At 40.9% G+C, this 27,374-nt stretch overlaps 1 protein-coding gene across 1 annotated transcript in view; it reads right to left on the bottom strand.

The window, feature by feature from the left end:
* Positions 1 to 27,374, bottom strand: part of LOC141107536 (major histocompatibility complex class I-related gene protein-like) — a 51,010-nt gene that overhangs the window by 10,166 nt on the left and 13,470 nt on the right. Inside the window, exons 2-4 of the mRNA XM_073598337.1 lie at positions 16,434 to 16,691; positions 4,907 to 5,182; positions 2,886 to 3,170 (exon numbers count right to left, since the gene is read on the bottom strand). Coding sequence (XP_073454438.1) covers positions 2,886 to 3,170; positions 4,907 to 5,182; positions 16,434 to 16,691 — 819 coding nt within the window. The remainder of the gene's footprint in view (positions 1 to 2,885; positions 3,171 to 4,906; positions 5,183 to 16,433; positions 16,692 to 27,374) is intronic.

Below are 27,374 nucleotides of genomic sequence, written 5' to 3'. Positions count from 1 at the left end.
TGCAAATTTTTATGTCGCATGCTATTTGCGCAACTGTTTATTAAACCAAATTTACAGGAAAAAATATACTAAAATACATTTTCGTGCAAAAACACACAATATAATACCCATTTTTGGTTAAAATATAAAAGATAAAAAATTATTTGCATATACCTCCCAAATTCAGGTAATCTTAAAGTTAACTAGGAGCTATTTTGCAATGGTGTGGTGTGACTGCGGTTTACATGCACATGCACACCCTGGGCTTGCGTTTGCACAGGTTTGCGGGGCAATGGGGTTTACGGCAATTTTTTAAAAATTTTAATATATTTTATTGTATTTGTATTTTTTACATTTTTACTTGATTGCTATCATAATGGGTTAATAAACCCCTATGCAGAGGCGGCTCTCTAATTAGGCGAAATAGGCGGTGGCCTCAGGCCTCGCAGTCATAGGGGCCTCGCACAGCTGGATTGTTTACTTAATCAGAGAGCCGCCTCTTCCAGCAGCAGAGGTATCCGCCATCACACAGTCCTGAGTCCCCGTTTTGTTACAGGGAGAGATAACAAGGCTGCGAGTGAGATGTGTGATCGGAGCTCACGTGCATCTCCGGATCACAGACAGAGAGAGCCGCTCAGCATAGCCTGTTCTGACAGATCTCCCCCCACCCCCTGCTGCCCGCACAGCCAAACAGAAGAGGAGAGAGAGCTTCTGCTGCTCCTCCTCCCGCCCTCTCCTCCTGTGTCTGCCCCGCCCACTCTCCTCGGCAGTGTTCTCTGCTCTGCCTCAGAGAAGGGGATGTGTGGGCGGGAAGATTCATGCTGAAGAAGAAAACAGAAAAGGAAAAGGGGAGTCTGATCCATCCATCCATCCATCCAGTCCCTCCTGCATCCCAGTGAGTACACTGATGTAGGGGATGCTCTTCCTTCCCTTCTTCCTCCACCCCCTTCTCTTTCTTTCCTTCCATTTTTCTTTCTTTCCTTCCATCCATCTTTCTCTTTCTTTCTTTCTTTCTTTCCATCCATCTTTCTCTTCCTTTCTTTCTTTCTTTCTTTCTTTCTTTCTTTCTTTCTTTCTTTCTTTCTTTCTTTCTTTCTTTCTTTCTTTCTTTCTTTCCATCCCTTCAATCCATCTTTATTTCTCTTTCTTTCTTTCCATCCATCCATCTTTCTTTCTCTTTCTTTCTTTCCTTCCATCTTTCTTTCTCTTTCTTTCTTTCCTTCCATCCATCTTTCTTTCTCTTTCTTTCTTTCTTTCCTTCCATCTTTCTTTCTTTATTGCCATCCATCTTTCTTTCTTTCCTTCCATCCATCTTTCTTTCTTTCCTTCCATCCATCTTTCTTTCTCTTTCTTTCTTTCCTTCCATCCATCTTTCTTTCTCTTTCTTTCTTTCCTTCCATCTTTCTTTCTCTTTCTTTCTTTCCTTCCATCTTTCTTTCTTTCCTTCCATCCATCTTTCTCTTTCTTTCTTTCCTTTCTTTCTCTTGCTTTCTTTCCTTCCATCTTTCTTTCTTTCCTTCCATCCATCTTTCTTTCTCTTTCTTTCTTTCCTTCCATCCATCTTTCTTTCTCTTTCTTTCTTTACTTCCATCCATCTTTATTTCTCTTTCTTTCTTTCCTTCCTTCCTTCCATCTTTCTTTCTTTCTTTCTTTCTTTCTTTCTTTCTTTCTTTCTTTCTTTCTTTCTTTCTTTCTTTCTTTCTTTCTTTCTTTCTTTCTTTCTTTCTTTCCATTCATATTTCTTTCTCTTTCTTTCCTTCCATCTTTTTTTCTCTTTCTTTCTTTCCTTCCATCTTTCTTTCTCTCTTTTTCTCTTTCCTTCCTTCCTTCCTTCCTTCCTTCCTTCCTTCCTTCCTTCCTTCCTTCCTTCCTTCCTTCCTTCCTTCCTTCCTTCCTTCTCCACCCACCCCCCTTTATTTCTCTCTTTGTGACAGCCTACCAGAATAGGTAGGATCTGTGAGAGCAGCTTCCCTGTGCAGCTCTGCTTGAGGAAAATATATCTTTATTATGCCCACTTACCTACCCCCTGTACTGTCCACTCCCCTATACTGTACACTCCTAATACAGTTCATTTTCATCCCTTGAATTGTTTTTCCCATTATGGGAGTGAGTGGGGCCTCATGTCTAAGTTTTGCCTAAGGCCTCACAAAGTCTGGAGCCGCCTCTGCCCCTATGTGATAGCATTGGGCAGGTGACAGGTACTCTTTATGGAGACAATAGGGGTCTAATAGACCCCAATGTCTCCCCTGCCCTTCACACCATCTAACCAAGCACAGATTGGCTTTATTAGATATGTTCCCTGGCTGTATTGGCCAGTAAATGGTGCATCTGAACCCGGAAGTGACATCACTTCCGGTTTCGTTGTTTGCATGTGAGATCGAGGCATGGATTTCTCTCTGCCTCACAGTGATCTCTGTCCCCTAGCCGATGGCGGCATTCCCAGGCTCCGTAAGAGTGGGAGAGCCTGGGAACCACGGGAGGAGGGGGGTTACTGGCAAGGGGTGATCAGACTGTTCACTCTGTAAGTGTAGTTGTTCCAGAGCTTAGTAAATGTGGTAAAGCTGTACTGACTTCCATCATCCAATCATGTACAAGGAAAAATGCAGTTTTTTTTATTTTTTCTTGCATGTGATTTGGTATACTTTGTAAAGTGAGGCTTTACCTTATTTTCTAAGCTCTGGGGCAACTGCACTTGAAAAGTGCACAATTTATTTGCCTTTAGTAAATCAACCCTATGTGCATATACACACCACCCAAAAACTGTAAGTGGAGCCAACACATAGTAAAGAAACATGAAAAGGGGGGAAGATAGGTAGAAATGTTCTTTAAAATTCTCAATTTAAATATTGTAAAGGGGAAGTTGTACAATTTTCTTCACGAGTTTCGTTTATACCATACAAACACACCTGACAAACTCCAGTCCTCCCTGAAGGGCAACATCATGCTGCTGTGATCAACACTACAGGTGTAGACATGGCCATTTGTTGGGGTGATATCTAATGTGAGACAGGTGAGGTAGGTGATGTCAGGGAAAGGTAAGGTCACTCGCTCCGTCAGATTCTCTGGCACCGGCTCTCCATTCTTGTACCACGTCATGGAGATATTCTTGGGGTAGTGTCCATATGCCCGGCAGTTCAGTCTGGAAGTGGAATTTGTGATGGGTGTTTGTGTCACTCTCACAATTGGCTTTTCTGCAGAAGGAAATGAATGGAAAGACAAGATACAGGGTCTAGAAATATATGGCAAACTATAAAGAGCAAGACCCAATTGCAGTAGTTTTGAAGCAATGGTAAAATGTAGTGTGCTTGGGAATGTTTAAGTGCATCTAAGTCTAAAAAGAAATAATTTAGTATATTGCTACTTACCAGTCTCATGGCGGCTACCTTCAATTTTCTTTTATTGGTCACCTGAGGTTAGGGAGGGATGTTGGAACCTGGATGCTTGGGCTTTCATCCCTAATAGTAAACCACCTGGTGTGCCGCTACATGGGAACAGTGATGGTTACTGTCATCCTGTCATTACTTTGTACAGGCTGAGTGGTTGCCAGTGTTCACATACACCTGTCATTCCAGCTGCAAAAATTTGTTGATGCTTGCCACTGGAATCTGGTATCTACAGGGAAATATTCAGGTTATGGAGGCCTTAAAGTGTTACTAAACCCAGGAACCTGCATTCACTATATCTGGTCTCCCACAGTACACAGAACATGGAAATGCAATCGTTTTAGTAAACATAAACTGCTAAATACCTTTTCTCATCAGTATATAGCAGTCTTGTGACTTCTATCAGTGTCTGGTTAAAGCTTGTAGAAGGAGTTTTCATACTGCACTGAGCTGTCCTATCAGGATACAGGACCCCTGACCACCTGTCTGGACAGTGTTTATTGGCCCTGTGCTGATCACATGCACTCCCAAGAAAAAAAAACTCTCTAGCAATACACACCAAACTGAGCATGTGCAGAGTGACTCCAATAACTCTGTTTTATCCGGACATGTTCTGGAGTCAGTGGAAGAAGGGGAGGTTCAGAGAAGACAGGATCAAACAGCCTTTTTACACAATGAAGAGGATTACCCCTTAGGTTCCACAGTGAGTATAACAAGCATGCTTTACTGCATATACAGACTGATTTTACTGTTGTGGGTTTAGTAACACTTTAATTATCAGCTTTTATTACAGTATATCCCATGATTGTATTGCTCAACTCTGCTTCTGTCCACCTTTGTACATTTTGACTCCTCCTTTTTCATTCTTCTTAACCACTTCACATGATCAGAAAACTCCCGATCATAAGAAGCGTTCTGGAGCTTTTCGTGAGCCGCCAGTGACTGTGCCAGGAGCGTGCAGCGTGCGCACTCTCGGCATAGTTCTATTCACGCTAATGCACAGAAATATGCAGCCCCTTGGCGCTAAGGCCTGGCCGCCGAGAGACCACATATTTGCATGCGCTCTGCACCTAGGGATTAAAGAAGATATTTGTTTCTATTATGTTTTTTAAAATGTAGTGTACTAGAGACTAGAAAAGTAAATTGGATGTTTTTAAAAAATTGTATTGAATAAAAATATATATTTTTTATATCAAGTTTTGCATTTAGAGTGGTGCCTAAAAAATGTCCAGCTGTCTCCATACTCTAAATGTTTTGCCGTTATTTATACTTTAATATAAAAAAAAGTAAATCTAACAGGGACAGTGGGACCCCCTCAAAAAGGGCAAAGCAGGCATGCAGTCCTGGGAACCCAATGAAGATATTTCTCTAATAAAATCTCAGAGAGATGTAAGAAACTGCCAGTTTGTTTAACATTCCTGCATGTACCAAAAAAACTGAAATACCATTTCTGGGTGGGCACATCCTAAAATTTTAGGTGCAAATAGGCATAGATCTTTATTTCTTAAAGTGACCAACATAAATGTAATAGGACAGCACAGTACCTCTTCTGTTAAATGTGCAACTCCCCAATGAGAGCAGCTCAGCTATATGCGGAACACAGTTATTCATCAGAATTTTCTTGTTCTGCTCTCCCATAGTCTTGTTACGATTAAACATATCAGCAAAGTATTGTACTCTCGAGTCTTCTGCTATCCAGTGTGCCTTCTCCACATTGAAACTAAGGAACGGTCTTCCATCATAACGATAACTGAATACTGTGCCAATTGTCCCGTTACCATAAACAATGCATCCCAGTAACCTCTGTAGAACATGGAAACCTGCAACCACACCAGAGAGAGACAAACACAGAATGGACAAACCGCATATAAACCAAGACTAAAGCCTCGCACACACGGTCAGACTTTCCGCCAACAAAACTGTGGAATTTTGTCCGAAGGGCTTTGGCTCAAACTTATCTTGCATACACACGGCCACACAAATGTTGGACAACAATTACGAATGTAGTTATGTACTAGACATACTACGTGGTTTTTCAGCTCTTTAGCGCCACCCTTTGGGCTCCTTCTGCTAATTTCGTGTTAGTAGAAGTTGGGTGAGTGTTGATTCGCGCTTTTCTTTTTGCGTTTTTTCATTTAGCGCTTTTCAGACCACGCTTTTCATTTTGTGCTTTTCAGTTAATTTCTGAACGGCCGTTCGTCAACCAGCCATGTTGTGGAATCGGAGGAGATAACATGTTATTTATTATTGGCCTTGGAGTTATTGCTTTGATACTATTTTTTTGGTTGAATAATGATTTGATTTGTTATATTTTCTATATTTTTGGATGCATAGAATGCCCTTTTTGGTTAAGTTCTATTGGCAAATAGCATGTCTAATTTTATTTGTTTTCTTTTTTTAATGCACAATAAAAAAAATTGTGTAGAATAATACTTGGCTATGTGTTTTACTTCAAATGACAGTTTGGGAGTAGGCAGTTACATTTAAAAAAATACAATGTAAAATTAACAAGGGACATCAACATAGTTGTATCTTTGATCTTAAAAACTATGGGATAATGGTGTTGTGTTAACTTGCCCCCCCCCCCCCCCAAAAAAAAGCATAATAATATTATTCTTGATATCACTAGAAAAAAAAAAGCCTTTGAAAATTTGTTTGCAATAACTCCATCAGTATCACCAGCAAAGCAGCTTCATTATTATCCCATTAAAGAAGAGAATTGTGCGCTGCATTTGGAGATTTCATAATTTGCCACGTCACAAATTTTAATTCTCCATTAGAAACACTAGTTTACAAGACCGACCGCTTCTGGCTTGTCCTTGCTTCCGAACATGCGTGTTTGTACTTTGAACTTTTGTCCGACAGACTTGTGTACACACACTCGGAAAATCCGACTACACACATTTGTTGGCAGAAAATTTGAAGACATGCTAGCCAACATTTGTTGGCGGAAAGTCCAACAACAAATGTCCGATGGAGCATACACACGGTCGGATTTTCCGCCAACAGCCTCTCTCTTATCACACATTTCCCGTCGGAAAGTCTGATCGTGTGTACGGGGCTTTAGGCATTAAGCTCCTCCTCACACCACACATCTCTCAGCAATAGATGTGTACAAATTAGATTCATTTACTCCACTGTTCTTTTCTTACAGTACATCATTACCAGCATTTGAACTGAATATAAAGTATATTTCTTGTCTGTATTTGCAGTTGACTGGCTTATTTTTCATACACTTGTATTGTGTATGTGAAACGTAGAACCAAAGTAGAGTGATGACAAAAAGAAGACCACATGGTCCGTCGAGACCACCCATATTTTTAAAATGTATACAGTGGAACCTTGGATTATGAGCAGAATCTGTTCCAGGGGAATGCTTGTAATCCAAAGCATTCGCATATCAAATCGAGTTTCCCCACAGAAGTCAATGGAAACGAAGATAACTCATTCCACACTGACTTGTACTGCATGCAATACCGCATGTGGCCAGAGGTGGGGGGGGCGCCGGAGAGACTTGGAAATACTCGGAGACCGCTCGGATGCACTCAGAAACCCTAGGAAACACTCGTAACTGAGTATTTCCAAGTGTTTCCGAGTATTTCCGAATGGCTCCGAGTGTCACAGGCGCCCCCGCAACTCTGGCCAAATTCGGTACTGCACACCGCAGAGGCTTAAATTCTGCTCAATTTGCGAGACAACACTCGCAAACCGAGTCAGGATTTTAAAAAAATAACAACTCGTATTGCGAAACACTCGTTAACCACGTTACTCGCAATCCGAGGTTCCACTGTATATTTTTTTCTTACCTTTTCTTTTGTCCGCGTATAGGCCTATGTTTGCCCCAAGCATGATTGCATCCATTTACTGTTAGCTGGTTTACTACCTCTGCTGGAAGTCCATTTCAAGCATTAACTATTCTTTTGGCTAAATAACACTTTCTAAAATTACTTTTGCTAATTCCTCCTGCTCGTTTGAGTAAATTTGTGTATATCTATTGGTTGGCTTCTTTTTATCCTGAGATGTAGCCTCTCTCTTTCCACTTTGTGTTACATTATACCATAAAATACCAAATACTATGTAACATTAGAAGAATATTCGTCTCCTCCTCACATGCAATTGGCTTGTTCAAGAGCCACTCTTGTCAGGATAAAATGCTGAGCCGTAAACTTCCTTTTCCTGTCTTTATTCTTCATAAATGCAATGGTATTGCTAGCATGTAGCATGACACTAGAGTACGCCTGTTTTCCCCATAAAGGATTGGTTTACCATTATGTCACACAATGATTTTTAATGATCCTGTAGATCTAATCTGAATCATCTCGCCTTTTTTTTCTCTGTAAATCACTTACATCACATCATTGCCAGCAGCAGAGTTTTAGGAAATGAGCCCCTGAAGTACATCTAAAATCCATTTTTTTTTTTTTTTTAGGGAATGCTTGAGGTCTATGTATAAAAAGTTTGCGGATCCATCAAAACTCGCCATGTTCTTTGTTATAGAACTATTTAGCATGATCACTAGCACCATCTATTGGCCAAATTGCGGTATTTGTTTTTTAAATCCTCAATCTGGAAAAGAAAAAAATATATTTTTGGCCACGAGATGGTACTAATGATCATTTAAGATACACTATATTACCAAAAGTATTGGGATGCTTGCCTTTACAGGCACATGAACTTTAAAGGCATCCCAGTCTTAGTCCGTAGGGTTCAATATTGAGTTGGCCCACTCTTTGCAGCTATAACAGCTTTAACTCTTCTGGGAAGGCTGTCTACAAGGTTTAGTAGTGTGTCTATGGGAATGTTTGACCATTCTTCCAGAAGCACATTTGTGAGGTCAGGCACTGATATTGGATGAGAAGGCCTGGCTCGCAGTCTGCGCTTTAATTATTTCATTCTTGATCCCCTTCAGTCTGGATTTCATCCCCAACACTCCACAAAAACTGCTCTCCTAAAACTAACAAACAATCTACTAACAGCCAAAACCAACGGACACTATTCTGTACTCCTACTCCTGGACCCTTCTTCTGCCTTTGATACAGTTGACCACCCCCTCCTCCACAAAAAATTCCACGGCATTGGTCTCCGGGACCCTACTCTTTGCTGGTTCTCTTCCTACTTATCCAACCGCACCTTTAGGGTTACTTACAATTCTTCTTCCTCTCCTCTTCTTTTCTCTGTTGCGGTCCCACAAGGTTCTGTTCTTGGACCTCCCCTCTTTTCAATCTACACCTCCACCCTGGGTCAGCTGATAGCCTCCCATGGCCTCCAATACCTTCTCTACGCTGATGACACCCAAATCTATTTCTCTACCCCTCAGCTCACTCCCTCACGTATCACTAATTTACTAACAGATATATCAGTCTGGATGTCAAACCACTTCCTCAAACTCAATCTATCCAAAACTGAACTTATAATTTTTCCTCCCTCACGTACCCCCTCCTTTTGATCTCTCTGTCAAGATCGATGGCACAACTATAAGCCCATCCGCGCATGCCAAGGTCCTAGGTGTAGTCCCAGACTCTGAACTCTCCTTTAAGCCCCACATCCAATCACTGTCCAAATCTTGCCGCCTCAACCTCCGTAACATCTCCAAAATACACCCCTTTCTTACCAATGACACAACAAAGCTATTAATTCTCTCCCTGGTCATCTCTCGACTCGACTTCTGCAACTCCCTTCTCACTGGCTTACCTCTACATAGTCTATCACACCTTCAGTCCAACATGAATGCTGCTGCCAGACTCATCCACCTTATAAACAGCTCAGTATCTGCTACACCTCTCTGTCAATCCCTCCACTGGCTTCCGCTCACCCAACAAATGAAATTTAAAATACTGACAACTACTTACAAAGCCATCCACAACTTAGCCCCGAGCTACATTACTAGCCTAGTCTCAAAATACCAACCTAAAGGTTCTCTTTGTTCCTCTCAAAACCTCCTGCTCTCTAGCTCCCTTGTCACCTCCTCCCATACTCGCCTCCAGGACTTTTCCAGAGCCTCTACAATCCTATGGAACTTGTTACCCCAATCTGATTATCTCCTACTCTATTAGCTTTTAGATGATCCCTGAAAACCCTCCTCTTCAGAGAAGCCTATCCTACCCACACCTAACAACTATATGTCTGTTTTCTCCATCAGCTCATCCCCCACAGTTATTACCTTTTGTATCACTTGACCCTCCCTTCTAGATTGTAAGCTCTAGCGAGCAGGGTCCTCTGATTCCTCCTGTATTGAAATGTATTGTAACTGTACTGTCTAGCCTCATGTTGTAAAGCACTGCGCAAACTGTTGATGCCATATAAATCCTGTATGATAATAATAATAATAATAATAATAATAATTCATTCCAAAGGTGTTCTATCAGGTTGAGGTCAGGACTCTGTGCAGGCCAGACAAGTTCCTCCACCCCAAAACTCGCTCAAGTCTTTATGGACCTGTTTGTGCACTGGTCCAAATTATTTGGTGGAGGAGGGAGTATGGTGCGGGGTTGTTTTTCAGTGGTTGGGCTTGGCCCCTTAGTTCCAGTGAAGGGAGCTTTTGGACAATTTCATGCTCCCAACTTTGTGGGAACAGTTTGGGGATGGGTCCTTCTTGTTCCAACATGACTGCGCACCAGTGCACAGACAAGGTCCATAAAGACCTGGATGAGCAAGTTTGGGGTGGGGGAACTTGACTGGCCTGCACAGAGTCCTGACCTCAACCCGATAGAACACCTTTGGGATGAATTAGAGCGCAGACTGTGAGCCAGGCCTTCTCAGCCACATCAGTGCCTGACCTCACCAATGCACTTCTGGAAGAATGGTTAAACATTCCCATAGAGACACTCCTAAACCTTGTGGACAGCCTTCCCAGAAGAGTTGAAGCTGTTATAGCTGCAACGGGTGGGCCAAACGAAATATTGAACCCTACGGACTAAGATCGGGATGCCATTAAAGTTCATGTGCATGTAAAGGCAGGTGTCCCAATACTTTTGGTAAGATAGTGAAGATCTATAACAAAGAATAAGGCAAGTTTTGTTGAAGCTAAGCAAAAGTTCTCAGGGAACCCCTGCTAAAAAAAAAAGAATTATGCCTACAGCTCATGATACATTAGCATGATTAATATGTCAAAGAAAGTTTTAAATATAAGAATAAATAATGTGGCGTACTTAGTGTCCACTCTAAAATTAGTGGTCAGTTTAGAAGTAGTAGAAAATTACCCCCTTGCATTGGTGATCAGTGACGGTGGGAGATCAATCCACCATTGTGCAAAGCTCTAGGAACCCCTAGCAACCTCAGGAGGAACCCTAGGGCTCCACAGAACGCCTGGTTGAGAAACACTACTCTAGACTTTGCCACAACCTGCGGCCTTCGATGAATGCACCTATAGCATTGTTGAAGTATTCAACACACTTTTTTGAAGTATTCACAGAGCATTAGTGGAAAGACTCTGGAGGTCTGGAATATCCCAGAGTGCAATGTTTTAAACATTTTTATACATAGAGTAGAAAAAGTCAGTTGGGTCTAAAAATGCAGTCAAGCATGGGAATAATTAAAAAAAAAAAAAAACATTAGATATCAATCTACATCCTTATCACATCTCAGTACTGGTCACTTCTACATGACTTTCCTGTTTGAAAAAACCCCTAAAATAAGGGATGGCATTGGGTAGCATTTATTATTGTGCTGTAACTCTATAGCTGTGTTAACTGGCATTTGTCATCTCTGTGAAAGAGGCCTATGGTCTTCAATAAAATATCCTTCATGATTAAAGAGTCATTCTTCCAGGCTATTCATTCACTTTACCTATTAGCTTCTCTCCTGTAAATAGTGTAGACCACTCTTAATATCACCTTCCTTCTCAATTGAGAAATTCAGACAGATCATAATTTGTTAATAGTCTGTCGCTTTGCAGGTATATGCATACAGTGGGGAAAATAATTATTTGATCCCCGGCAGATTTTTGTAAGTTTGCCCACTTACAAAGAAATGAAGGGTCTATAATTTATTTGATTTTTTTTCTAGATTTTTTAATTATACAAGAAAACATAGTCGTTCCCACTTCGCGGACCCAACCGCTTAATAAACTTGAAACAATAAAGAACGTTTATCTCAGCCAACATGGCAAATTTAAGGTCAGACATATTTGAAAAAGAAAAATAGTCAATAACGCAAGTACAAGTACAAGGCATTTGTTTAAGCAAGCAACATCAGTGGTATAATTATTGCATAACAAAGAAGTAAGAAAGGCATATAATGGGTATTTGGGCATCCTGGAACCTAAGGAGGGTACCAGGAGGTCCACAGTATCCAACTGAGTTCAAAGGCACAGAAAGATCTTAGATAAGGAGTCAAGGATTGTTCATACAAGTAATGTTGTTGGGTAACATTGCCAACCTCTGACGGATTAGGAGCTAGGTCTTGTTTCCAATACCTGGTGAGAATTATTAGTATGTTGGCAACTGTCCCTCGGAATTGGGTAGGGAATTGCGCAAGGGTCTATAATTTTTATCATAGGTGTATTTTAAATTATAGAGATGGAATATCAACCAGAAATCCAGAAAAAAACACATGATACAAATGTTATAACTTTAGTTGCAGTTCAGCGAGTAAAATAAGTATTTGATCCCCAAGCAAAACATGACTTAGTACCAGGTGGAGAAACCCTTGTTGGTAATCAGAGTTAAAACGTTTCTTGTAGTTAGTGACCAGGTTTGCACACATCTCAGGAGCGATTTCGGTCCACTCTTTTTTTTACAGATCTTCTCTAAATCCTTAAAGCGAAAGTAAACCCATCCGTAAAAAAGTTTAATTTCCGGCACGTGTTGGAAATGTAACACTCCCATTGGTTGTGCTCTCAACCAAACTGTCAAACAATCCAATAGCCGGTGTCATAACTGATCACATGTGCAGCATCATGGCAGTTGTAGATTAAACAGAGGCAAAGATGGCAGCTTCCTTGGCTGAAAACGATAGGGGAGTTTACTTACACTTTAAGGTTTCTTGGCTGTCACTTGGCAACTCGAATTTTTATCTCCCTCCATACATTTTCTATAGGATTAAGGTCTGGAGACTGGCTAGGCCACTCCATGACCTTAATGTGCTTCTTATTGAGCCACTCCTTTGTTGCCTTGGTGGTATGTTTTGGGTCATTGTCATGCTGAAAGACCCATCCATGACCCATCTTCAGTGTTCTGGCTGAGGAAAGAAGTTTTTCATCCAAGATTTTACAATACAAGGCCCCATCCATTGGCCCCTCAATGCGGCAAAGTCAGCCTGTATTTTAACAGAGAAACAGCCCCAAAGCATAATGTTTCCACCTCCGCGCTTGACTGTAGGGATGGTGTTCTTAGGGTCATATTCAGCATTTTTCTTTCTCCAAACACGGCGAGTCCCCCTCCTCAAGAAGGCACATGTACAGTCATGCCAATGAACATCTAAATGATTCAGAGAAGGATTGGGAGAAAGTTCTGTGGTCAGATGAGACCAAAATTGAGCTCTTTGGCATTAACTTGACTTACCATGTTTGGAGGATAAAAAATGCTGACTATATCCCTAAGAACACCATCCCTACAGTCAAGCATGGAGGTGGAAACATTATGCTTTGGAGCTATTTATTAGCTAAAGGTACAGGCCGACTTTGCAGCATTGAGGGGCCAATGGATGGGGCCGTGTATTGAAAAATCTTGGTTGAAAACCTTCTTCCCTCAGCCAAAACACTGAAGAGGGGTCGTGGATGGGTCTTCTAGCATGACAATGACTCAAAGCATACCGCCAAGGCAACAAAGGAGTGGATCAAGAGGAATGGAATGGCCTAGTCAGTCTCCAGACCTTAATCATATAGAAAATTTATGAAGGAAACCTTAAACTTCAATTTGCGAACAGACAGCCAAGAAATGTTAAGGATTTAGGGAAGATCTGTAAAGAAGAGTGGACCAAAATCCCTCCTGAGATGTGTGCAAACCTGGTCACCAACTACGAGAAACGTCTTACCTCTGTGCTTGCCAACAAGGGTTTCTCCACCAAGTACTAAGTCATGTTTTGCTTGGGGATCAAATACTTATTTTACTCACTGAACTGCAACTTAATTTATAGCTTTTGTTTTATGTGTTTGTTCTGGATTTTTGGTTGATATTCTGTCTCTTTCATTTAACATTTATAAACCCTCTATTTCTTTGTAAGTGGGCAAACTTACAAAATCTACAGGGGACCAAATAATTATTTTTCCCACTTTACATATATTCAGATGAATGGAAAAATCTGTATATAGCTTATTTACCAGGTTTGTGAATGAGTTTGTTTATAACTAATCTTAAAATCGTAAAAGGATCCTTTTTTAAAAAGCTGACGGTTGCCCCAAAAACAGGTGCTCCACCCATAATACCAACCAAAACTGTTCTCTTCACTCCTCCAAAGACCACCTACTCTCTAGCTCCCTGGTCACCTTCTCCCATGCTCACCTCCAGGACTTCTTCTAAGCCTCTCCCATCCTCTGGTGGAACTTCTTATCCTCATTTAACTGACTAACTCCTCCTCTATCTGCCTTTAGATGATGCCAGAAAACTCTTATGTTCAAAGAAGCCTATCCTGCCTCTACTTAACAGCTGCACTTTTATTCTCTCCATCAGTTTATACCCCACAGTTATTACCTTTTATATCATTTAACCCCCCCCCCCTTCGATTATAACAAGCAGGGCCCGCTGATTCCTCTTATACTGTATTGAATTCTATTGTAACTGTACCGTCTGCCTTCATTTTGTAAAGTGCTGCGTAAACTGTTGGCGCTATATACATAAGTGATAACAAAAAGAAACCCGAGCAACCTCCCTGTGATTAACCACTACTAATAACTCAAAAAGATAATACTTTAAAAGACTAACAGTATAAATAAATCAATGGCTGCAAGCCAGCACTTCAAGTGATATCATTCTGCCTATACAATATAGCATAAAATAACCTAAACAAGTGCAGTGTTGCCCACTGGTTTCTTAATAAATATCAACAATCATACCAAAAATACATAAATAAATAAACACCTTCGGTGATCACAGTGTATACTTATAATGTATAGTATCTCACAAAAGTAAGTACACCCCTCACATTTTTGTAAATATTTTATTATTTCTTTTCATGTGACAACACTGAACAAATTAAACCTTGCTACAATATAAAGTAGTGAGTGTACAGCTTGAATTCCAGTGTAAATTTGCTGTCCCCTCAAAATAACTCAACACACAGCCATTAATGTATTAACCTGTCTTAGCAGATGCTCAATAGGGTTTAGGTCTGGAGACATGCTTGGCCGGTCCATCACCTTTACCCTCAGCTTCTTTAGCAAGGCAGTGGTCGTTCTGGAGGTGTGTTTGGGGTTGTTATCATGTTGGAATATTGTCCTGTGGCCCAGTCTCTTAAGGGGGGGGGGATCATGCTCTGCTTCACAGTAGATGTTGGCATTTATGGTTCCCTTGATAAACTGTAGCTCCCCAGTCCCGGCAGCACTCATGCAGCCCCAGACCATGACACTCCCACCACCATGCTTGACTGTAGGCAAGACACACTTGTCTTTGTACTCCTCACCTGGTTGCCGCCACACATACTTGACACCATCTGAACCAAATAAGTTTATCTTGGTCTCATCAGACCACAGGACATGGTTCCAGTAATTCATGTCCTTAATCTGCTTGTCTTCAGCAAACTGTTTGTGGGCTTTCTTGTGCATCATCTTTAGAAGAGGCTTCCTTCTGGGATGATAGACATGCAGACCAATTTGATGCAGTGTGCAGTCAGGCTGACCCCCCACCCCTTCAACCTCTGCAGCAATGCTGGCAGCACTCATACATCTATTTTCAAAAGACAACCTCTGGATATGATGCTAAGCATGTGCTTTCAACTTCTTTGGCCGACCATGGCGAGGCCTGTTCTGAGTGGAACCTGTCCTGTTAAACCGCTGTATGGTCTTGGCGACCGTGCTGCAGCTCAGTTTTGGGGTCTAGGAAATCTTCTTATAGCCTAGGCCATCTTTATGTAGAGCAACAATTCTTTTTTTCAGATCCTCAGGGAGTTCTTTGCCATGAGATGCCATGTTGAACTTCCAGTGACCGGTATGAGAGAGTGAGAGTGATAACACCAAACTTAACACACCTTCTCCCCATTTACACCTGAGACCTTGTAACACTAACAAGTCACATGACACCGGGGAGGGAAAATGGCTTATTGGGCCCAATTTTGACATTTTCACTTAGGGGTGTACTCACTTTTGTTGCCAGCAGTTTAGACATTAATGGCTGTGTGTTGAGTTATTTTGAGTTATTTTTAGGGGACGGCAAATTTACACTGTTACACAAGCTGTACACTCAATACTTTACATTGTAGCAAAGTGTAATTTCGTCAATGTTGTCACACGAAAAGCTAAAATAAAATATTTACAAAAATGTGAGGGGTGTACTCACTTTTGTGAGATACTGTATATGGGATCCAACAGTTAATACTGTGCATCATGGTAAATCTGGCACTTGATAGAGGCCTAGAACCCACTTAAACTTTCATCTGAAAGGGTCCATTCACATTAGGAATGCATGTGAATCGCACAGGCACTTTAACCAGATAGTAGGTACTTTGCACCATGCGATCCAGTGCAGGTAAAAGCACTGCTTTTGCGACCTGCATTTGGGGTGTCCTTAACTTTGCACTGACACCCACTGCAGATTGTAAGGGCAGTGAGATTGAAATGCGGTGCGAGAAACCGACACGGAATGCAAGTTTCCTGCACGACATTCTAGTGTGAATGGACTCTTAAATGAAATCCAGGTGCATCAGAACAGATGAGCAAAGTCTTACAGTATGTCTTTGAGTATAAGTAGAAGAATCCATGTCCTACCAGCATGTTGCAGAAAGACCATTGCTCTATGTGTGGAAGCAATGGTCTCTCTGAGGTCTGCCATGACCCCTCATGAGTCGGATCTATAGCTCTACATTGAAAGGCTCAGGTTCTTACTTTACTGGAGAATATTCTTTTCTCCACGATCTGGAGAGGATGACACTTATATTCCACTTTACAAAACCCCTCCTTCAATGCCATAAACATGTGCTTACCCTTCGTCTCATTGAGATAATTCTTAAACATATGGAACAATCTTTGCAGGCTCTGCTGCATCATGAATTGATTGACACTTGCATCCAGTAACGTGGAGTAGGTACTTCTAAACCAGGGCACTCTGCGCTCTATAACCTCGCTGATGCTGTCATACCAGTACAATGTGATGTCATCAATGGACCTGGTTGTGTAATAGGATGGGCGGTCATAGTTGGAGTCATCGGTGACGGTTATGAAGAAGTAATGCGAGTGCTTGTCTGTATATGAGAGAGCAAATTGTTGGGGAAAAAAAGTTAAAGCGAGTGTATAGCTAAGACATTTAAAAAAAATAATTTAATAGAGTAGGAAAGGGTTAAACTCTTGCCAGGTTATTTTTTTGTTGTTTTTGTTTTGCAGTCTGGGTAGCATTGGGGACACCACAACAGTAAGTTAAACAAGGTCTTCCAAAATGATGGGAGGTCTCCTCTAGACAGTTTTCCCAGGAACAGGTTTCCCCATTGCAAGATTTCCTCTTACCTTTTGTTTTGATGACAAATCTAAAAATTTAGATTTCTCTTCACTTTCTTTTTTGGTAACAGGCTACATCCAATGGAGACTCAGACAGCAATAAAAAAAAAGAACTTTACAAAGGATCTAACCCTTCCCAAGTCTATCCAAAACAAAAATAACGTTTTTGCCTAGTGATATGCTTATTTTCAAAATGTAGGAAATGAATGGCCTCTATGGTAGGTAAAGGATAAACATATTAAAGCTAGTACCATCATCCAGGAATCTATAATATAAAGACATTGAGAGCCTGGTCCCCAATCAGGCCACCAAAGGAACATGAGGGCATTTGGACTAATGCGGTACAGTAAAAGAATAGTACATAAAAATAGATAATCAGCAATAATATAACATTTGTACAGTTGATTTTATTGATGCAGAAATTAATCAACAGTTACACAATATAAAATGATAACAGTACAAATATCTGGCTAACAACATCATTCAGCCCCGAAGGGGAATTATGCAGTGAAGCAATTGATCACAGAATTAATAATCCTCGACTAGTTTCGTGGACCATAGCCGCTTCATCAGGAGGGATTCTGTAGATAGGTTTCAACTGTTTAATCAAAAAAGAAAAACAAGACAAACATAGTATAATTGCCAGAGAACATGGACAGTAAAACCGTGTAATAAAGCATCAATTTTAAGATGGGTATTGGTAAGAAATTATTAAAGGGGGGGGAGGGGGGAGCAATTCTGCTTACCTATATCCCCGCAGACATCAAGCGCAGGACCATGCCACCAAAATTGATCTCCCGTGGCGACCCAGGGGAGCTATAAACATGAAGGATGAGGATCTAAATAGATCTTCCCCCCCCTTTAATAATTTCTTACCAATACCCAGCTTAAAATTGATGCTTTATTACACGGATTTACTGTCCATGTTCTCTGGCAATTATACTATGTTTGTCTTGTTTTTCTTTTTTGATTAAACAGTTGAAGCCTATCTACAGAATCCCTCCTGATGAAGCGGCTATGGTCCGCGAAACTAGTCGAGGATTATTAATTCTGTGATCAATTGCTTCACTGCATAATTCCCCTTCGGGGCTAAATGATGTTGTTAGCCAGATATTTGTACTGTTATCATGTTATAACGTGTAACTGTTGATTAATTTCTGCATCAATAAAATCAACTGTACAAATTTTATATTATTGCTGATTATCTATTTTTATGTACTATTCTTTTACTGTACCGCAATAGTCCAAATGCCCTCATGTTCCTTTGGTGGCCTGATTGGGGACCAGGCTCTCAATGTCTTTATATTATTTTCAAAATGTGTTTTTATAAGTATTAAAGTTGATGTGAACCCAGTCACTAAAATCTCATATACATTTATCATGTTTATTTAATGTCAAATATTGTTTTAATTTTTTTTTAATCTGCTTCTTTCATTCAAATATTCCTTGGGGATTCTGCCATGAAGTTCCTTGATCAGGCACTTCCTGCTATGGGGTGACAACTGTCTCCCAATTGTGTTTTTGTATTTTCACCCTTTCCTGTGCGCCCTTGATAAAGGCTACAGTCGGCTACACCAACAAACACTGCACATAGTCTACCATTGTCACTCTGAACCAGGAAGCTGGCTCATAGTACGGTTACCAAAATTTTGGTAAATTTTCAAAATGATATCTGGAGACATTCTGCTGACGGTGCCCACTTTTACCCATACCCACAAAACCACAAGCCATGTTTAGCCATGCCTACAAATCATGACCATCCAAACGATTGGCCACAGATTTTTTTTTAACAAGAGGAAGACATTTGAGGTAAAAAGACACAATTACCAGAGTTCACAGAGGCACCACAATATACATATATAGTTAGGAGGGATGCATTGAAAGTATTAAAAAGAAAATTGCAGTGTGCTATACGTACTGCAACCTGAAAACCAGAAGACATAGCCAATAAGGTTGGTGTTACTTCAGGGCATAGGCATCCACAGGCATGTGTGCCAGGTGTGCCTGGGCACACCATAATCACTATGTGTGGTGCTGTTCCCCCCTTCTTGTTGCCCTCCCGCAGTGCCAATGGCTTCCCTCCTCTTCCCCCTGGCTGCTGCGGGGGATATTTCAGGATAGAGAGCGGGGGAAGGGGCTAGTGAATATGTAATTGTCTGGCCCCTTCATTTTCTAAATGAACACAGTGAACATACTCACTGTGTCCATTTATAACTGAAGCATAGTAAACAGTATTTACTATGCTTTGGTTTGTGAATGAACAGGAAGCCGCTCAGCACAGAGTACTTCCCATTCATTCACTGTCCCTTGCAGCTGAGGCTGCAGAGAAAGACGTGTGTATTTGAGCTTTGGGGTGCACACTCTAATGCAATAGGCTGCACACACCTATGCTTCACGGTGTTAGGGCTTGTACTGGAAGAGTAAAATAAGCCCCATCATTGGTGTTGTTGGCAATAATAGTAATCACCAGCACTGGTGTAAGTGGCCGCAATGACAGCCTCCATGTTTTCTTTCTGGTGTCCCATTGTACACCCTGCATCCTCCCATACATCCTGCTTCCCCCAGAATCCTCATATACCCTTCACACTCAACAATCCCCATCGTACACCCTGCAACCTCCAGAATCAAAAAAGAAATAAAGAAAAGAGGGCGCACCAGCCTTGTGCATTATCCTTTGGTAAGCTTTATTAAACAAAAGATTTAAAAACTACTCACAAGCATGGGAAAGAAAATCTCAATGTGAAAGCCTTTAACTGGTGGTAATCGGTCTGATGACAACAGTCTCCAGATGATAAAGGAGAGGACATGAGGACCACTGCTTTCTGATGCATTTCGAAGGGATGCCTTCTTCCTCAGAGCCTAGCAGTGCTACCTCCTTCAGCTTCTTATATACAAGTGTGCATTCATAGAACACCCCCCAGAGAGGCCCAGGGGCCCATCCACAATTGTGGGCGGTCTGACAGAGGGGCAGGGATAGAATGGCAGCTAAAGAGTACATATGTACTTAGCACACTATATACTTAGCATACTATATACAATATATATATATATATATATATATATATATATATATATATATATATATATATATATATATATATATTGTATATAGTGTGCTAAGTTCCCATTGTGCATTGCATTGGTACAAACGTACATACCCATAGTTAGCAATCAATAGTCTCTGTAGCCAATACAGGGGCCAGTCAGGTACAATCAAGACATATATGTGAAAAAATAATAATAATAACCTCCAGAATCACCCCATGCACCATACACACATATTCCAGCACCCCCAGAATCCCTCCACCATACACCTAGCCACCTCCAGAATCCTCCCCCCATCCCACTCATAGAAATTGCACTGTACACGCTTTTATGAGTGCATAAATTGCATGAGACTTTTGATTTGAGAAATTACTGTTATTATGTGGAAATAGGGAAACACAGACCACAGTCTGCAGGGGCCCCAAGAGCCACGCAAAAACGTTCCAAAGGTCTGCAGGTTGGACACCAGGGCTTTATGTGCAGTATATTAAAAACAGTAATTTTTTTAACTGTATTTACTAAACCTAAAATATGTAAATTATGAACATATGACTCCCTAAGGTCATCTAAAAAAGTAAGAAAGGGACTTATGTAAAGTCTTCATCCTCAGAATGTGTTGCAAACTCTATTTCTACCGATACTGCTTATCACATACTTACACAGCACTATCTGATTGATAAATTGAAGAATGATGTCCCAATATATGTTGAAAGCATGTCAAAGGACAGACAATTTTTTGTTTTAGACTTGCCAGCCATGAATTACAGAGCAAACATTATATTGTATTTCAATGTCTATTAGATCCATGTCAGCAAAGGCTAAATTGTAGTAGGATTCTGATGATGGGGATTGTTTAGATATACCAGCTTTTGCTCCAATTCTTCTTTAAAGTGTTACAAAACCCACAACAGTAAAATCAGTCTGTATATGCAGTAAAGCATGCATGTTCTATTCACTGTGGAACCTAAGGGGTTAATCCTCTGCATTGTGTAAAAAGGCTGATTAAACTGGTATGCACAGATCCCCCCCTTCTTCCACTGACTCCAAAACAGGTCCAGATAAGACAGAATTACTGGAGTCAGGCTGCACATGCTCAGTTTGGTGTGTATTGCTAGAGAGTTTTTTTGGGGGGGGATGGTGCATGTGATCAGCACAGGGCAAATCAGCACTGTCCATACAGAGGCTCAGGGGTCCTTGATCCTGATAGGACAGCTCAGTGCAGTGTGAAAACTCCTCCTACAAGCTTTAACAAGACACTAATAGAAGTCCCAAGACTGCTATATACTGCTTATGAGAAAAGATCTTTAGCAGTTTATATTTACTAAAATAATTTCATTTCCATGTTCTGTGTACTATGGCGGGAGACCAGATATAGTGAATGAAGAGTCCTGGGTTTAATAACACTTTAAGGACCCTTTTATCATGAGCACTGTCAGGCAGCAAACAGGCAGTTGAGGCACGTTTTTAAGTCATCTCAGCCGCCTATCAAAAACACAGTTCTTGTGCAGTGAATAGGGATTTCAATGTGAAGTCCCCCTTGAAAAGCAGGCCTCTCAAATGCTTTCTAATTGCATGCAAGCCACAGCGGACAATATGGTCCACTGTGGATCACAAGTCAAAGAGTGAAAGAGGCCTAAAAGGAAACTGTAGAGAGAAAGTACGGAGGCCGCCATTGCTGACCTTTTTTTTTGTAGATGAACTACTGTATTTATTGGCGTATAACACTCACTTTTTTACCATGAAAATCGGGTGCAAATAGCGTGTGCGTGTTATACGTCAATACTTCAATTTTAGCTGCCTCGGAGGGGGCAGAGAGGGGGGGGCAGGACGAGCACCGTCAGATTACATACAGTGAGAATCTCCTGTTTACTTGGCGGCCTCTGTAATGGGAAGTCCCGTCTCCTGGGCCACCACTGGACCACTGTTCTGTCTATCATAGGAGATTCTCACTGTATGTAATCTGTCGGCGCTCGTTCGCCCCCCCTCCCTGTCCCCTTTAGGCTGCAGATGGGCATCGATCAGGCTGCAGTGATGGCAATGGTGATGCTGCTGCAGTGATGGCAATGGTGATGCTGCTGCATTGAAGGCAATGGTGAGGCTGCTGCATTGATGGCAATGGTGAGGCTGCTGCATTGATGCCAATGGTGAGGCTGCTGCATTGATGGCAATGGTGAGGCTGCATTGATGGCACTTGTGAGGCTGCAGATGGGCATTGATCAGGCTGCATTGATGGCACTTGTGAGGCTGCAGATGGGCACTGACCCAAAGTTCCTTATTTAAAATTAAAGTTTATTTTTTTTCCTGAAACTTGCTTCTTAAAATGAATGTGCGTGTTATAGGCCTGTGCGTGTTATACGCCGATAAATACGGTACTTCCCTGGCATGCTGTACTAAGTCATTGGTTTCAGTATTTTTTCTGTTACTAATTTTAAAAGAATGAAGAAACTAATATTTTAATCTCTGCATTAAATGTTTATTTACAAAATACACTTTTTAAAGAAAAAAATATATTCAACATAATTTTAAAAACTAAAAAAAAAAAAGAAATTCAGGAAAAATGATTAATGTTGGTGAATAACAGGAAATTCACTCCAGTGATTTAGGCAGTGCAGACTTTGTTCTTTGGTCCTGGAATATTAGAGATATTTTTGCCATACTGTAATTGTGAACTTTTACAGTGGTTTAAAGCTTATTTAGTTCAACCTGAGCACACAGAGGTATGTTGACAATACTGTACATACAGGTGTGCTTTTATAAAATAATTCCTTTTTCCTCTAGACGTAAAGTGTTCCCCTTGTCCTCTGTGATGACCTTAAAGTGAATAACTCAACACCAAGTTCACTATATGGACCCCTTTTGTATTTGTACATGTTGATCATATCCCCCTTAATTATTTGCTTTGTAAACAAAAAACAACTAAACTAAAGTGATCCAAAGGACCACTTACCTGCTCAGTGGGCCTTCAGGGCATGTAGCCTGAGCTCCAAGGGAGGATGGATTTCATCCTTGCTTCCTTACAATGACCTTCAGTCATGGCTGGAATTGAATGGTTGCTTTTTATGACCTCCTGGAAATATGAGGTCAGAATTCCCATCCTGAGAGGTTACTACTAGGGATGAAATTATCTTCCTGCGTTGGGATCGTAGACTCTTGCTTGAAGTTCATAAACTTTACTGTGAACCCCAATGAAATCTATCATGGGCAAATGTTGTTATTTAAATCTGGCTATTTGTAGGGCTAATAAGGAAGAGATTGCCAACCTAAAGGCATGGGAAGCTAAGCACTGCCATGGAGGACATCTAACCAGGGCTTTTTTTCTCAGAGAATAGGTGCAGGAACTCCCCCTTTTCTCTGCCCCCACCTACCTCTGAGCATCATTCTTTGGTTCCACCTCCTACCCACCTCCCAGTACTGCCCTTTTAGAGAATACAGAACCAAGTATCATTTTGTGGTGCTGAGTAATTTGTATAGAATACGGTAATGATAACAAGAAAAGCAGTAAAATAGATCCCCTGCAGTCAGTAACAATATACCCCCCCCAGCAACAATATATCCCCTAACAACAATGGACCACTCGCAACAGAATCCCCCCCCTAGCAACAATAGACTACCGTCAGCAACAATAGATTCTCCATGAGCCAGCTAACTCAATAGTAGATTTCTCCCAGGAACAACTGACCCCCCTAGCAATATAAGACCAATCCCCAGCAACACTAGGTCCCCCACCAGCAACAACAGACCTCCTCAGCAAAAATAGACCCCCCCTGCAAAAACAGATCCCCTTCAGCTGGAATAAATCCCCCAGCAGCCAGCATCAATTGACCCTGCAGCACATCCCAGCACCCCTTGCCGTTACATATTATTTAGTGCTGGAGGTGCCGGAAATATGTTAACCCCCCCCCCCCACGTTCCCACTGAAAAAAAGCCCTGCATCTAACAATGCCAAAATGAAAGATATAAAAAATATGGTAACTCTACCTATGCAGATTTTTTTCAGCTCTCTATCCATCCCTTTAAATTATTGGCTCCTTTGACTTAGCTAACCTGTCTGTCACACATACTAATGCCAATGGCAAAGGCAGAGGGTCTCCACTGCATTATTGGTTGTTCCGTATTTCTGGTGGCATACCAGTAACGTATTTGGTCAAAGGTTTGCAATTTGAAAATTTTGTGAATCCTGGGGATTTGTCATGAACTCATCATAACAGCGAACCCAATCCTCATCCCTAGTTACTACCACATATGGAGGAGTTGTGCTTCCTCATTAGGGTGATGATGTTATAGGGGGCACAGATTTTCATCTTGTCACACTAAGCCATCAATGCAGGATCCTATTTCTACCCCAGCATGGACAGGAGGTCATTGATGAGGGGTAAAAATTTGGCGTTCTCTTGGAATGAGAGCTTTCTGTACAGTGGGGCCTGTTGTGTGCTACATAGTTACATAGTAGGTGAGGTTGAAAAAAGACACAAGTCCATCAAGTCCAACCTCTGTGTGATTATATGAAGAGAAATGGTCAGAGGTCCTTTGAACAATTTGAATTGCTTGCTAAGCATATTAATTTAGCCACCAGAGTAGATTGCACCCCCACCTTGCCTTTAAGCCTCTAGCTCCACCATTATATTTTTTGTCAAACATCCAATAAAAATGTTTAGATATTTCCACCTCTTGGATTACTGTTGTCAGAAAAGCATTTTTTTTGTGTCAGACACAAAAGGCACATTCATCTTAACACCAAGTGCATTGAAGTATAAATTTCCATGGCAAGGAACTGATGCGAAAAGAAAAACAGAATCTTGTAAGTCTACAGTAGAAATAAATGAAAAGCTAAGATTGTTCAGTGGACAAAAACTGCAATTGTTTTAAGTCACTGATGTCTGTAAGACTAAAATTACATATAAATGTTGGTTGTAAGTATTAAGCAACTTTAGTCATGACAGAAATTGTCAGTCGACCTTTCTTAATACCAGATTATGTTCTTTGTCATAACCACTTGACCTCCGGAAAATTTACCCCACTTCCTTACCAGGCCATTTTTTGCGATACAGCATTATGTTACTTTAATTGGCAATTGTTCAGGCATGCGACGTTGTAACCAAATAGAATTTATGTAATTTTTCCCACAAATAGAGCTTTGTTTTGGTGGTATTTGATCACCACTCTTTTGTATTTTTGTGCTATAAACAAAAAAAGACCAACAATTTTGAAATAAAAAAACATAATTTTTTTACTTTCTGCAATAAATCATATCCAATAAATTAAAAAAAAATCTAATTTCTTCATCAATTTAGGCCAATATGTATTCAGCTACATATTTTTGGTAAAAACAAATCAAAATAAGTGTATATTGATTGGTTTGCGCAAAATGTGTATCAAGACACATTGGTAAATGGTACTGAATATCTCCTGCTTTTTTTTTTTTATTATCAAAGAAAATTTGGCCCAAAATAGTAAAAAAATATATATATTGTAAATTTAGCTGTATATTTCTTGGTACTACCATATCCTACCACCAATGAACAACCCCAAATAAATTCTCCTGTTCCTGACGATCGCAGCGATACCACATATGTATATGTTAGGCGTTGTATGTACCCGTATTACAGCCCACAAAACAATTGTGCGCATTTTGCTTTTTTTTATTGAACCTAAAACACACTGACACTAACTGACACTGATACTAATTTAAAAATATAAAAATTATGCCCCCCTCCCCCCAAAAAAAATACTGACCCTGACCTTGACACAAACACAAACCCTGGCACTTACCTAGATCAGACCTTGATCTAGGTATTTTTTTTATTTTTTTACACACACTTTTTTTTCTGCTCAAGGACAGAGAGATACAATGTATCTGTATCCTTCATTCACAGGAAAAGAAAACACAGGGCGGGCTTCACAGTGACTGATCACTGTGATAGCCAATCAGAGGCTATCACAGCGATCAGGTGACCCAGAATCTTGAGCTCCATGTCCTGATCGTTGGTACGGGGCTGAAGGTGGGACCCTGGTCTCTGTGCTGGGAGCGTGCCATGCGGCGTGCTCCCGGCACAAAGGAAGGGACGCAAATATGCGGCCCCACGGCAAAAAGCCCAGTGCGGCGGGGCCACATATTTATGTGACGTCGACGTGAAGGGGTTAAATTGGTTGTCCAGCCTGGTTTTCTCTCTGGGGAAATTGAGGTTATACATCAGAGAGTTGATATCATGAGATATATTTTGTGTATAAATTTTAAATATTATACTATTTGTAGTCACGAAAGATAAGTAGACAGGGAATGAAAATGTAAAAGAGTAATTCAATTAGTATAGTGGGGAGTACATAAGGTGGAATTCAGTAGAATGGAAAAGAAAAGGGTAGGGAATGGGTAAGAATGGGGTGGGAGTGGTCCAATGTGTCCTGAAAAAAATAAGGCATATTCCACCTGGATGCATAAAGTAGTTGTGATGATATGTACAGTTTTACTAACACAAGTCACAAAATTGGGCTTAGGCATTACAATTTGTTTCACCCTTAGGTGCGAAGGAGTTAAAGCAATTGTAAAGCCAGAAAGTTTTTTTATCTTAATGCATTCTATGCATTAAGGAAAAAAAACCTTCTATGTGCAGCAGCCTCCACAGCACCCCCCTAATACTTACCTGAGCTCCATCTCTCTCCAGCGATGTCCACAACTGTCTTAGCCGTCTGGGACTCTCCTCCTGATTGGCTGAGACACAGCAGCAGCACCATTGGCTCTCACGGCTGTCAATCAAAGTCAGTTAGCCAATCGGGGGGGGCGGGGCCGGGTCGGGGCTCCATGTCTGAATGGACACAAGAAACTGTGACTCGGCTTGCTGTGGGGGCACTCGACAGGAGGGAGGGGCCAGGAGCAGCTAAGTGGGACCTGTGAAGAGGAGGATCAGGGCTGCTCTGTGCAAAACCAACTGCACAGAGGAGGTAAGTATAACATGTTTGTTATTTTTTTTTTAACCACTTCAGCCCCAGAAGGATTTACCCGCTTCCTGACCAGAGCACTTTTTGCGATACAGCACTGCGTCGCTTTAACTGACGATTGCGCGGACATGCGACATTTCACCCAAACAAAACTGACGTCCTTTTTTTCCCACAAATAGAGCTTTCTTTTGGTGGTATTTGATCATCTCTGCGGTTTTTATTTTTTGCGTTATAAATAAAAAAAGAGTGACAATTTTGAAAATAAAGCAATATTTTTTACATTTTGCTATAATAAATATCCCCCCCCAAAAATATATAAAAAAAACATTTCTTTCTCAGTTTTGGCCGATATGTATTCTACATATTTTTGGTAAAAAAAAAAAATGGTTGGTTTGCGCAAAAGTTATAGCGTCTACAAAATAGGGGATAGTATGGCATTTTTATCATTACTTTTT

This window comes from Aquarana catesbeiana, linkage group LG09 (assembly GCF_042186555.1).
Source record: "Aquarana catesbeiana isolate 2022-GZ linkage group LG09, ASM4218655v1, whole genome shotgun sequence".
Classification (NCBI taxonomy): Eukaryota; Metazoa; Chordata; class Amphibia; order Anura; family Ranidae; genus Aquarana; species Aquarana catesbeiana.
The sequence above is the reverse complement of the archived record's forward strand: the minus strand, read 5'-3'. Positions and strand labels throughout refer to the sequence as shown.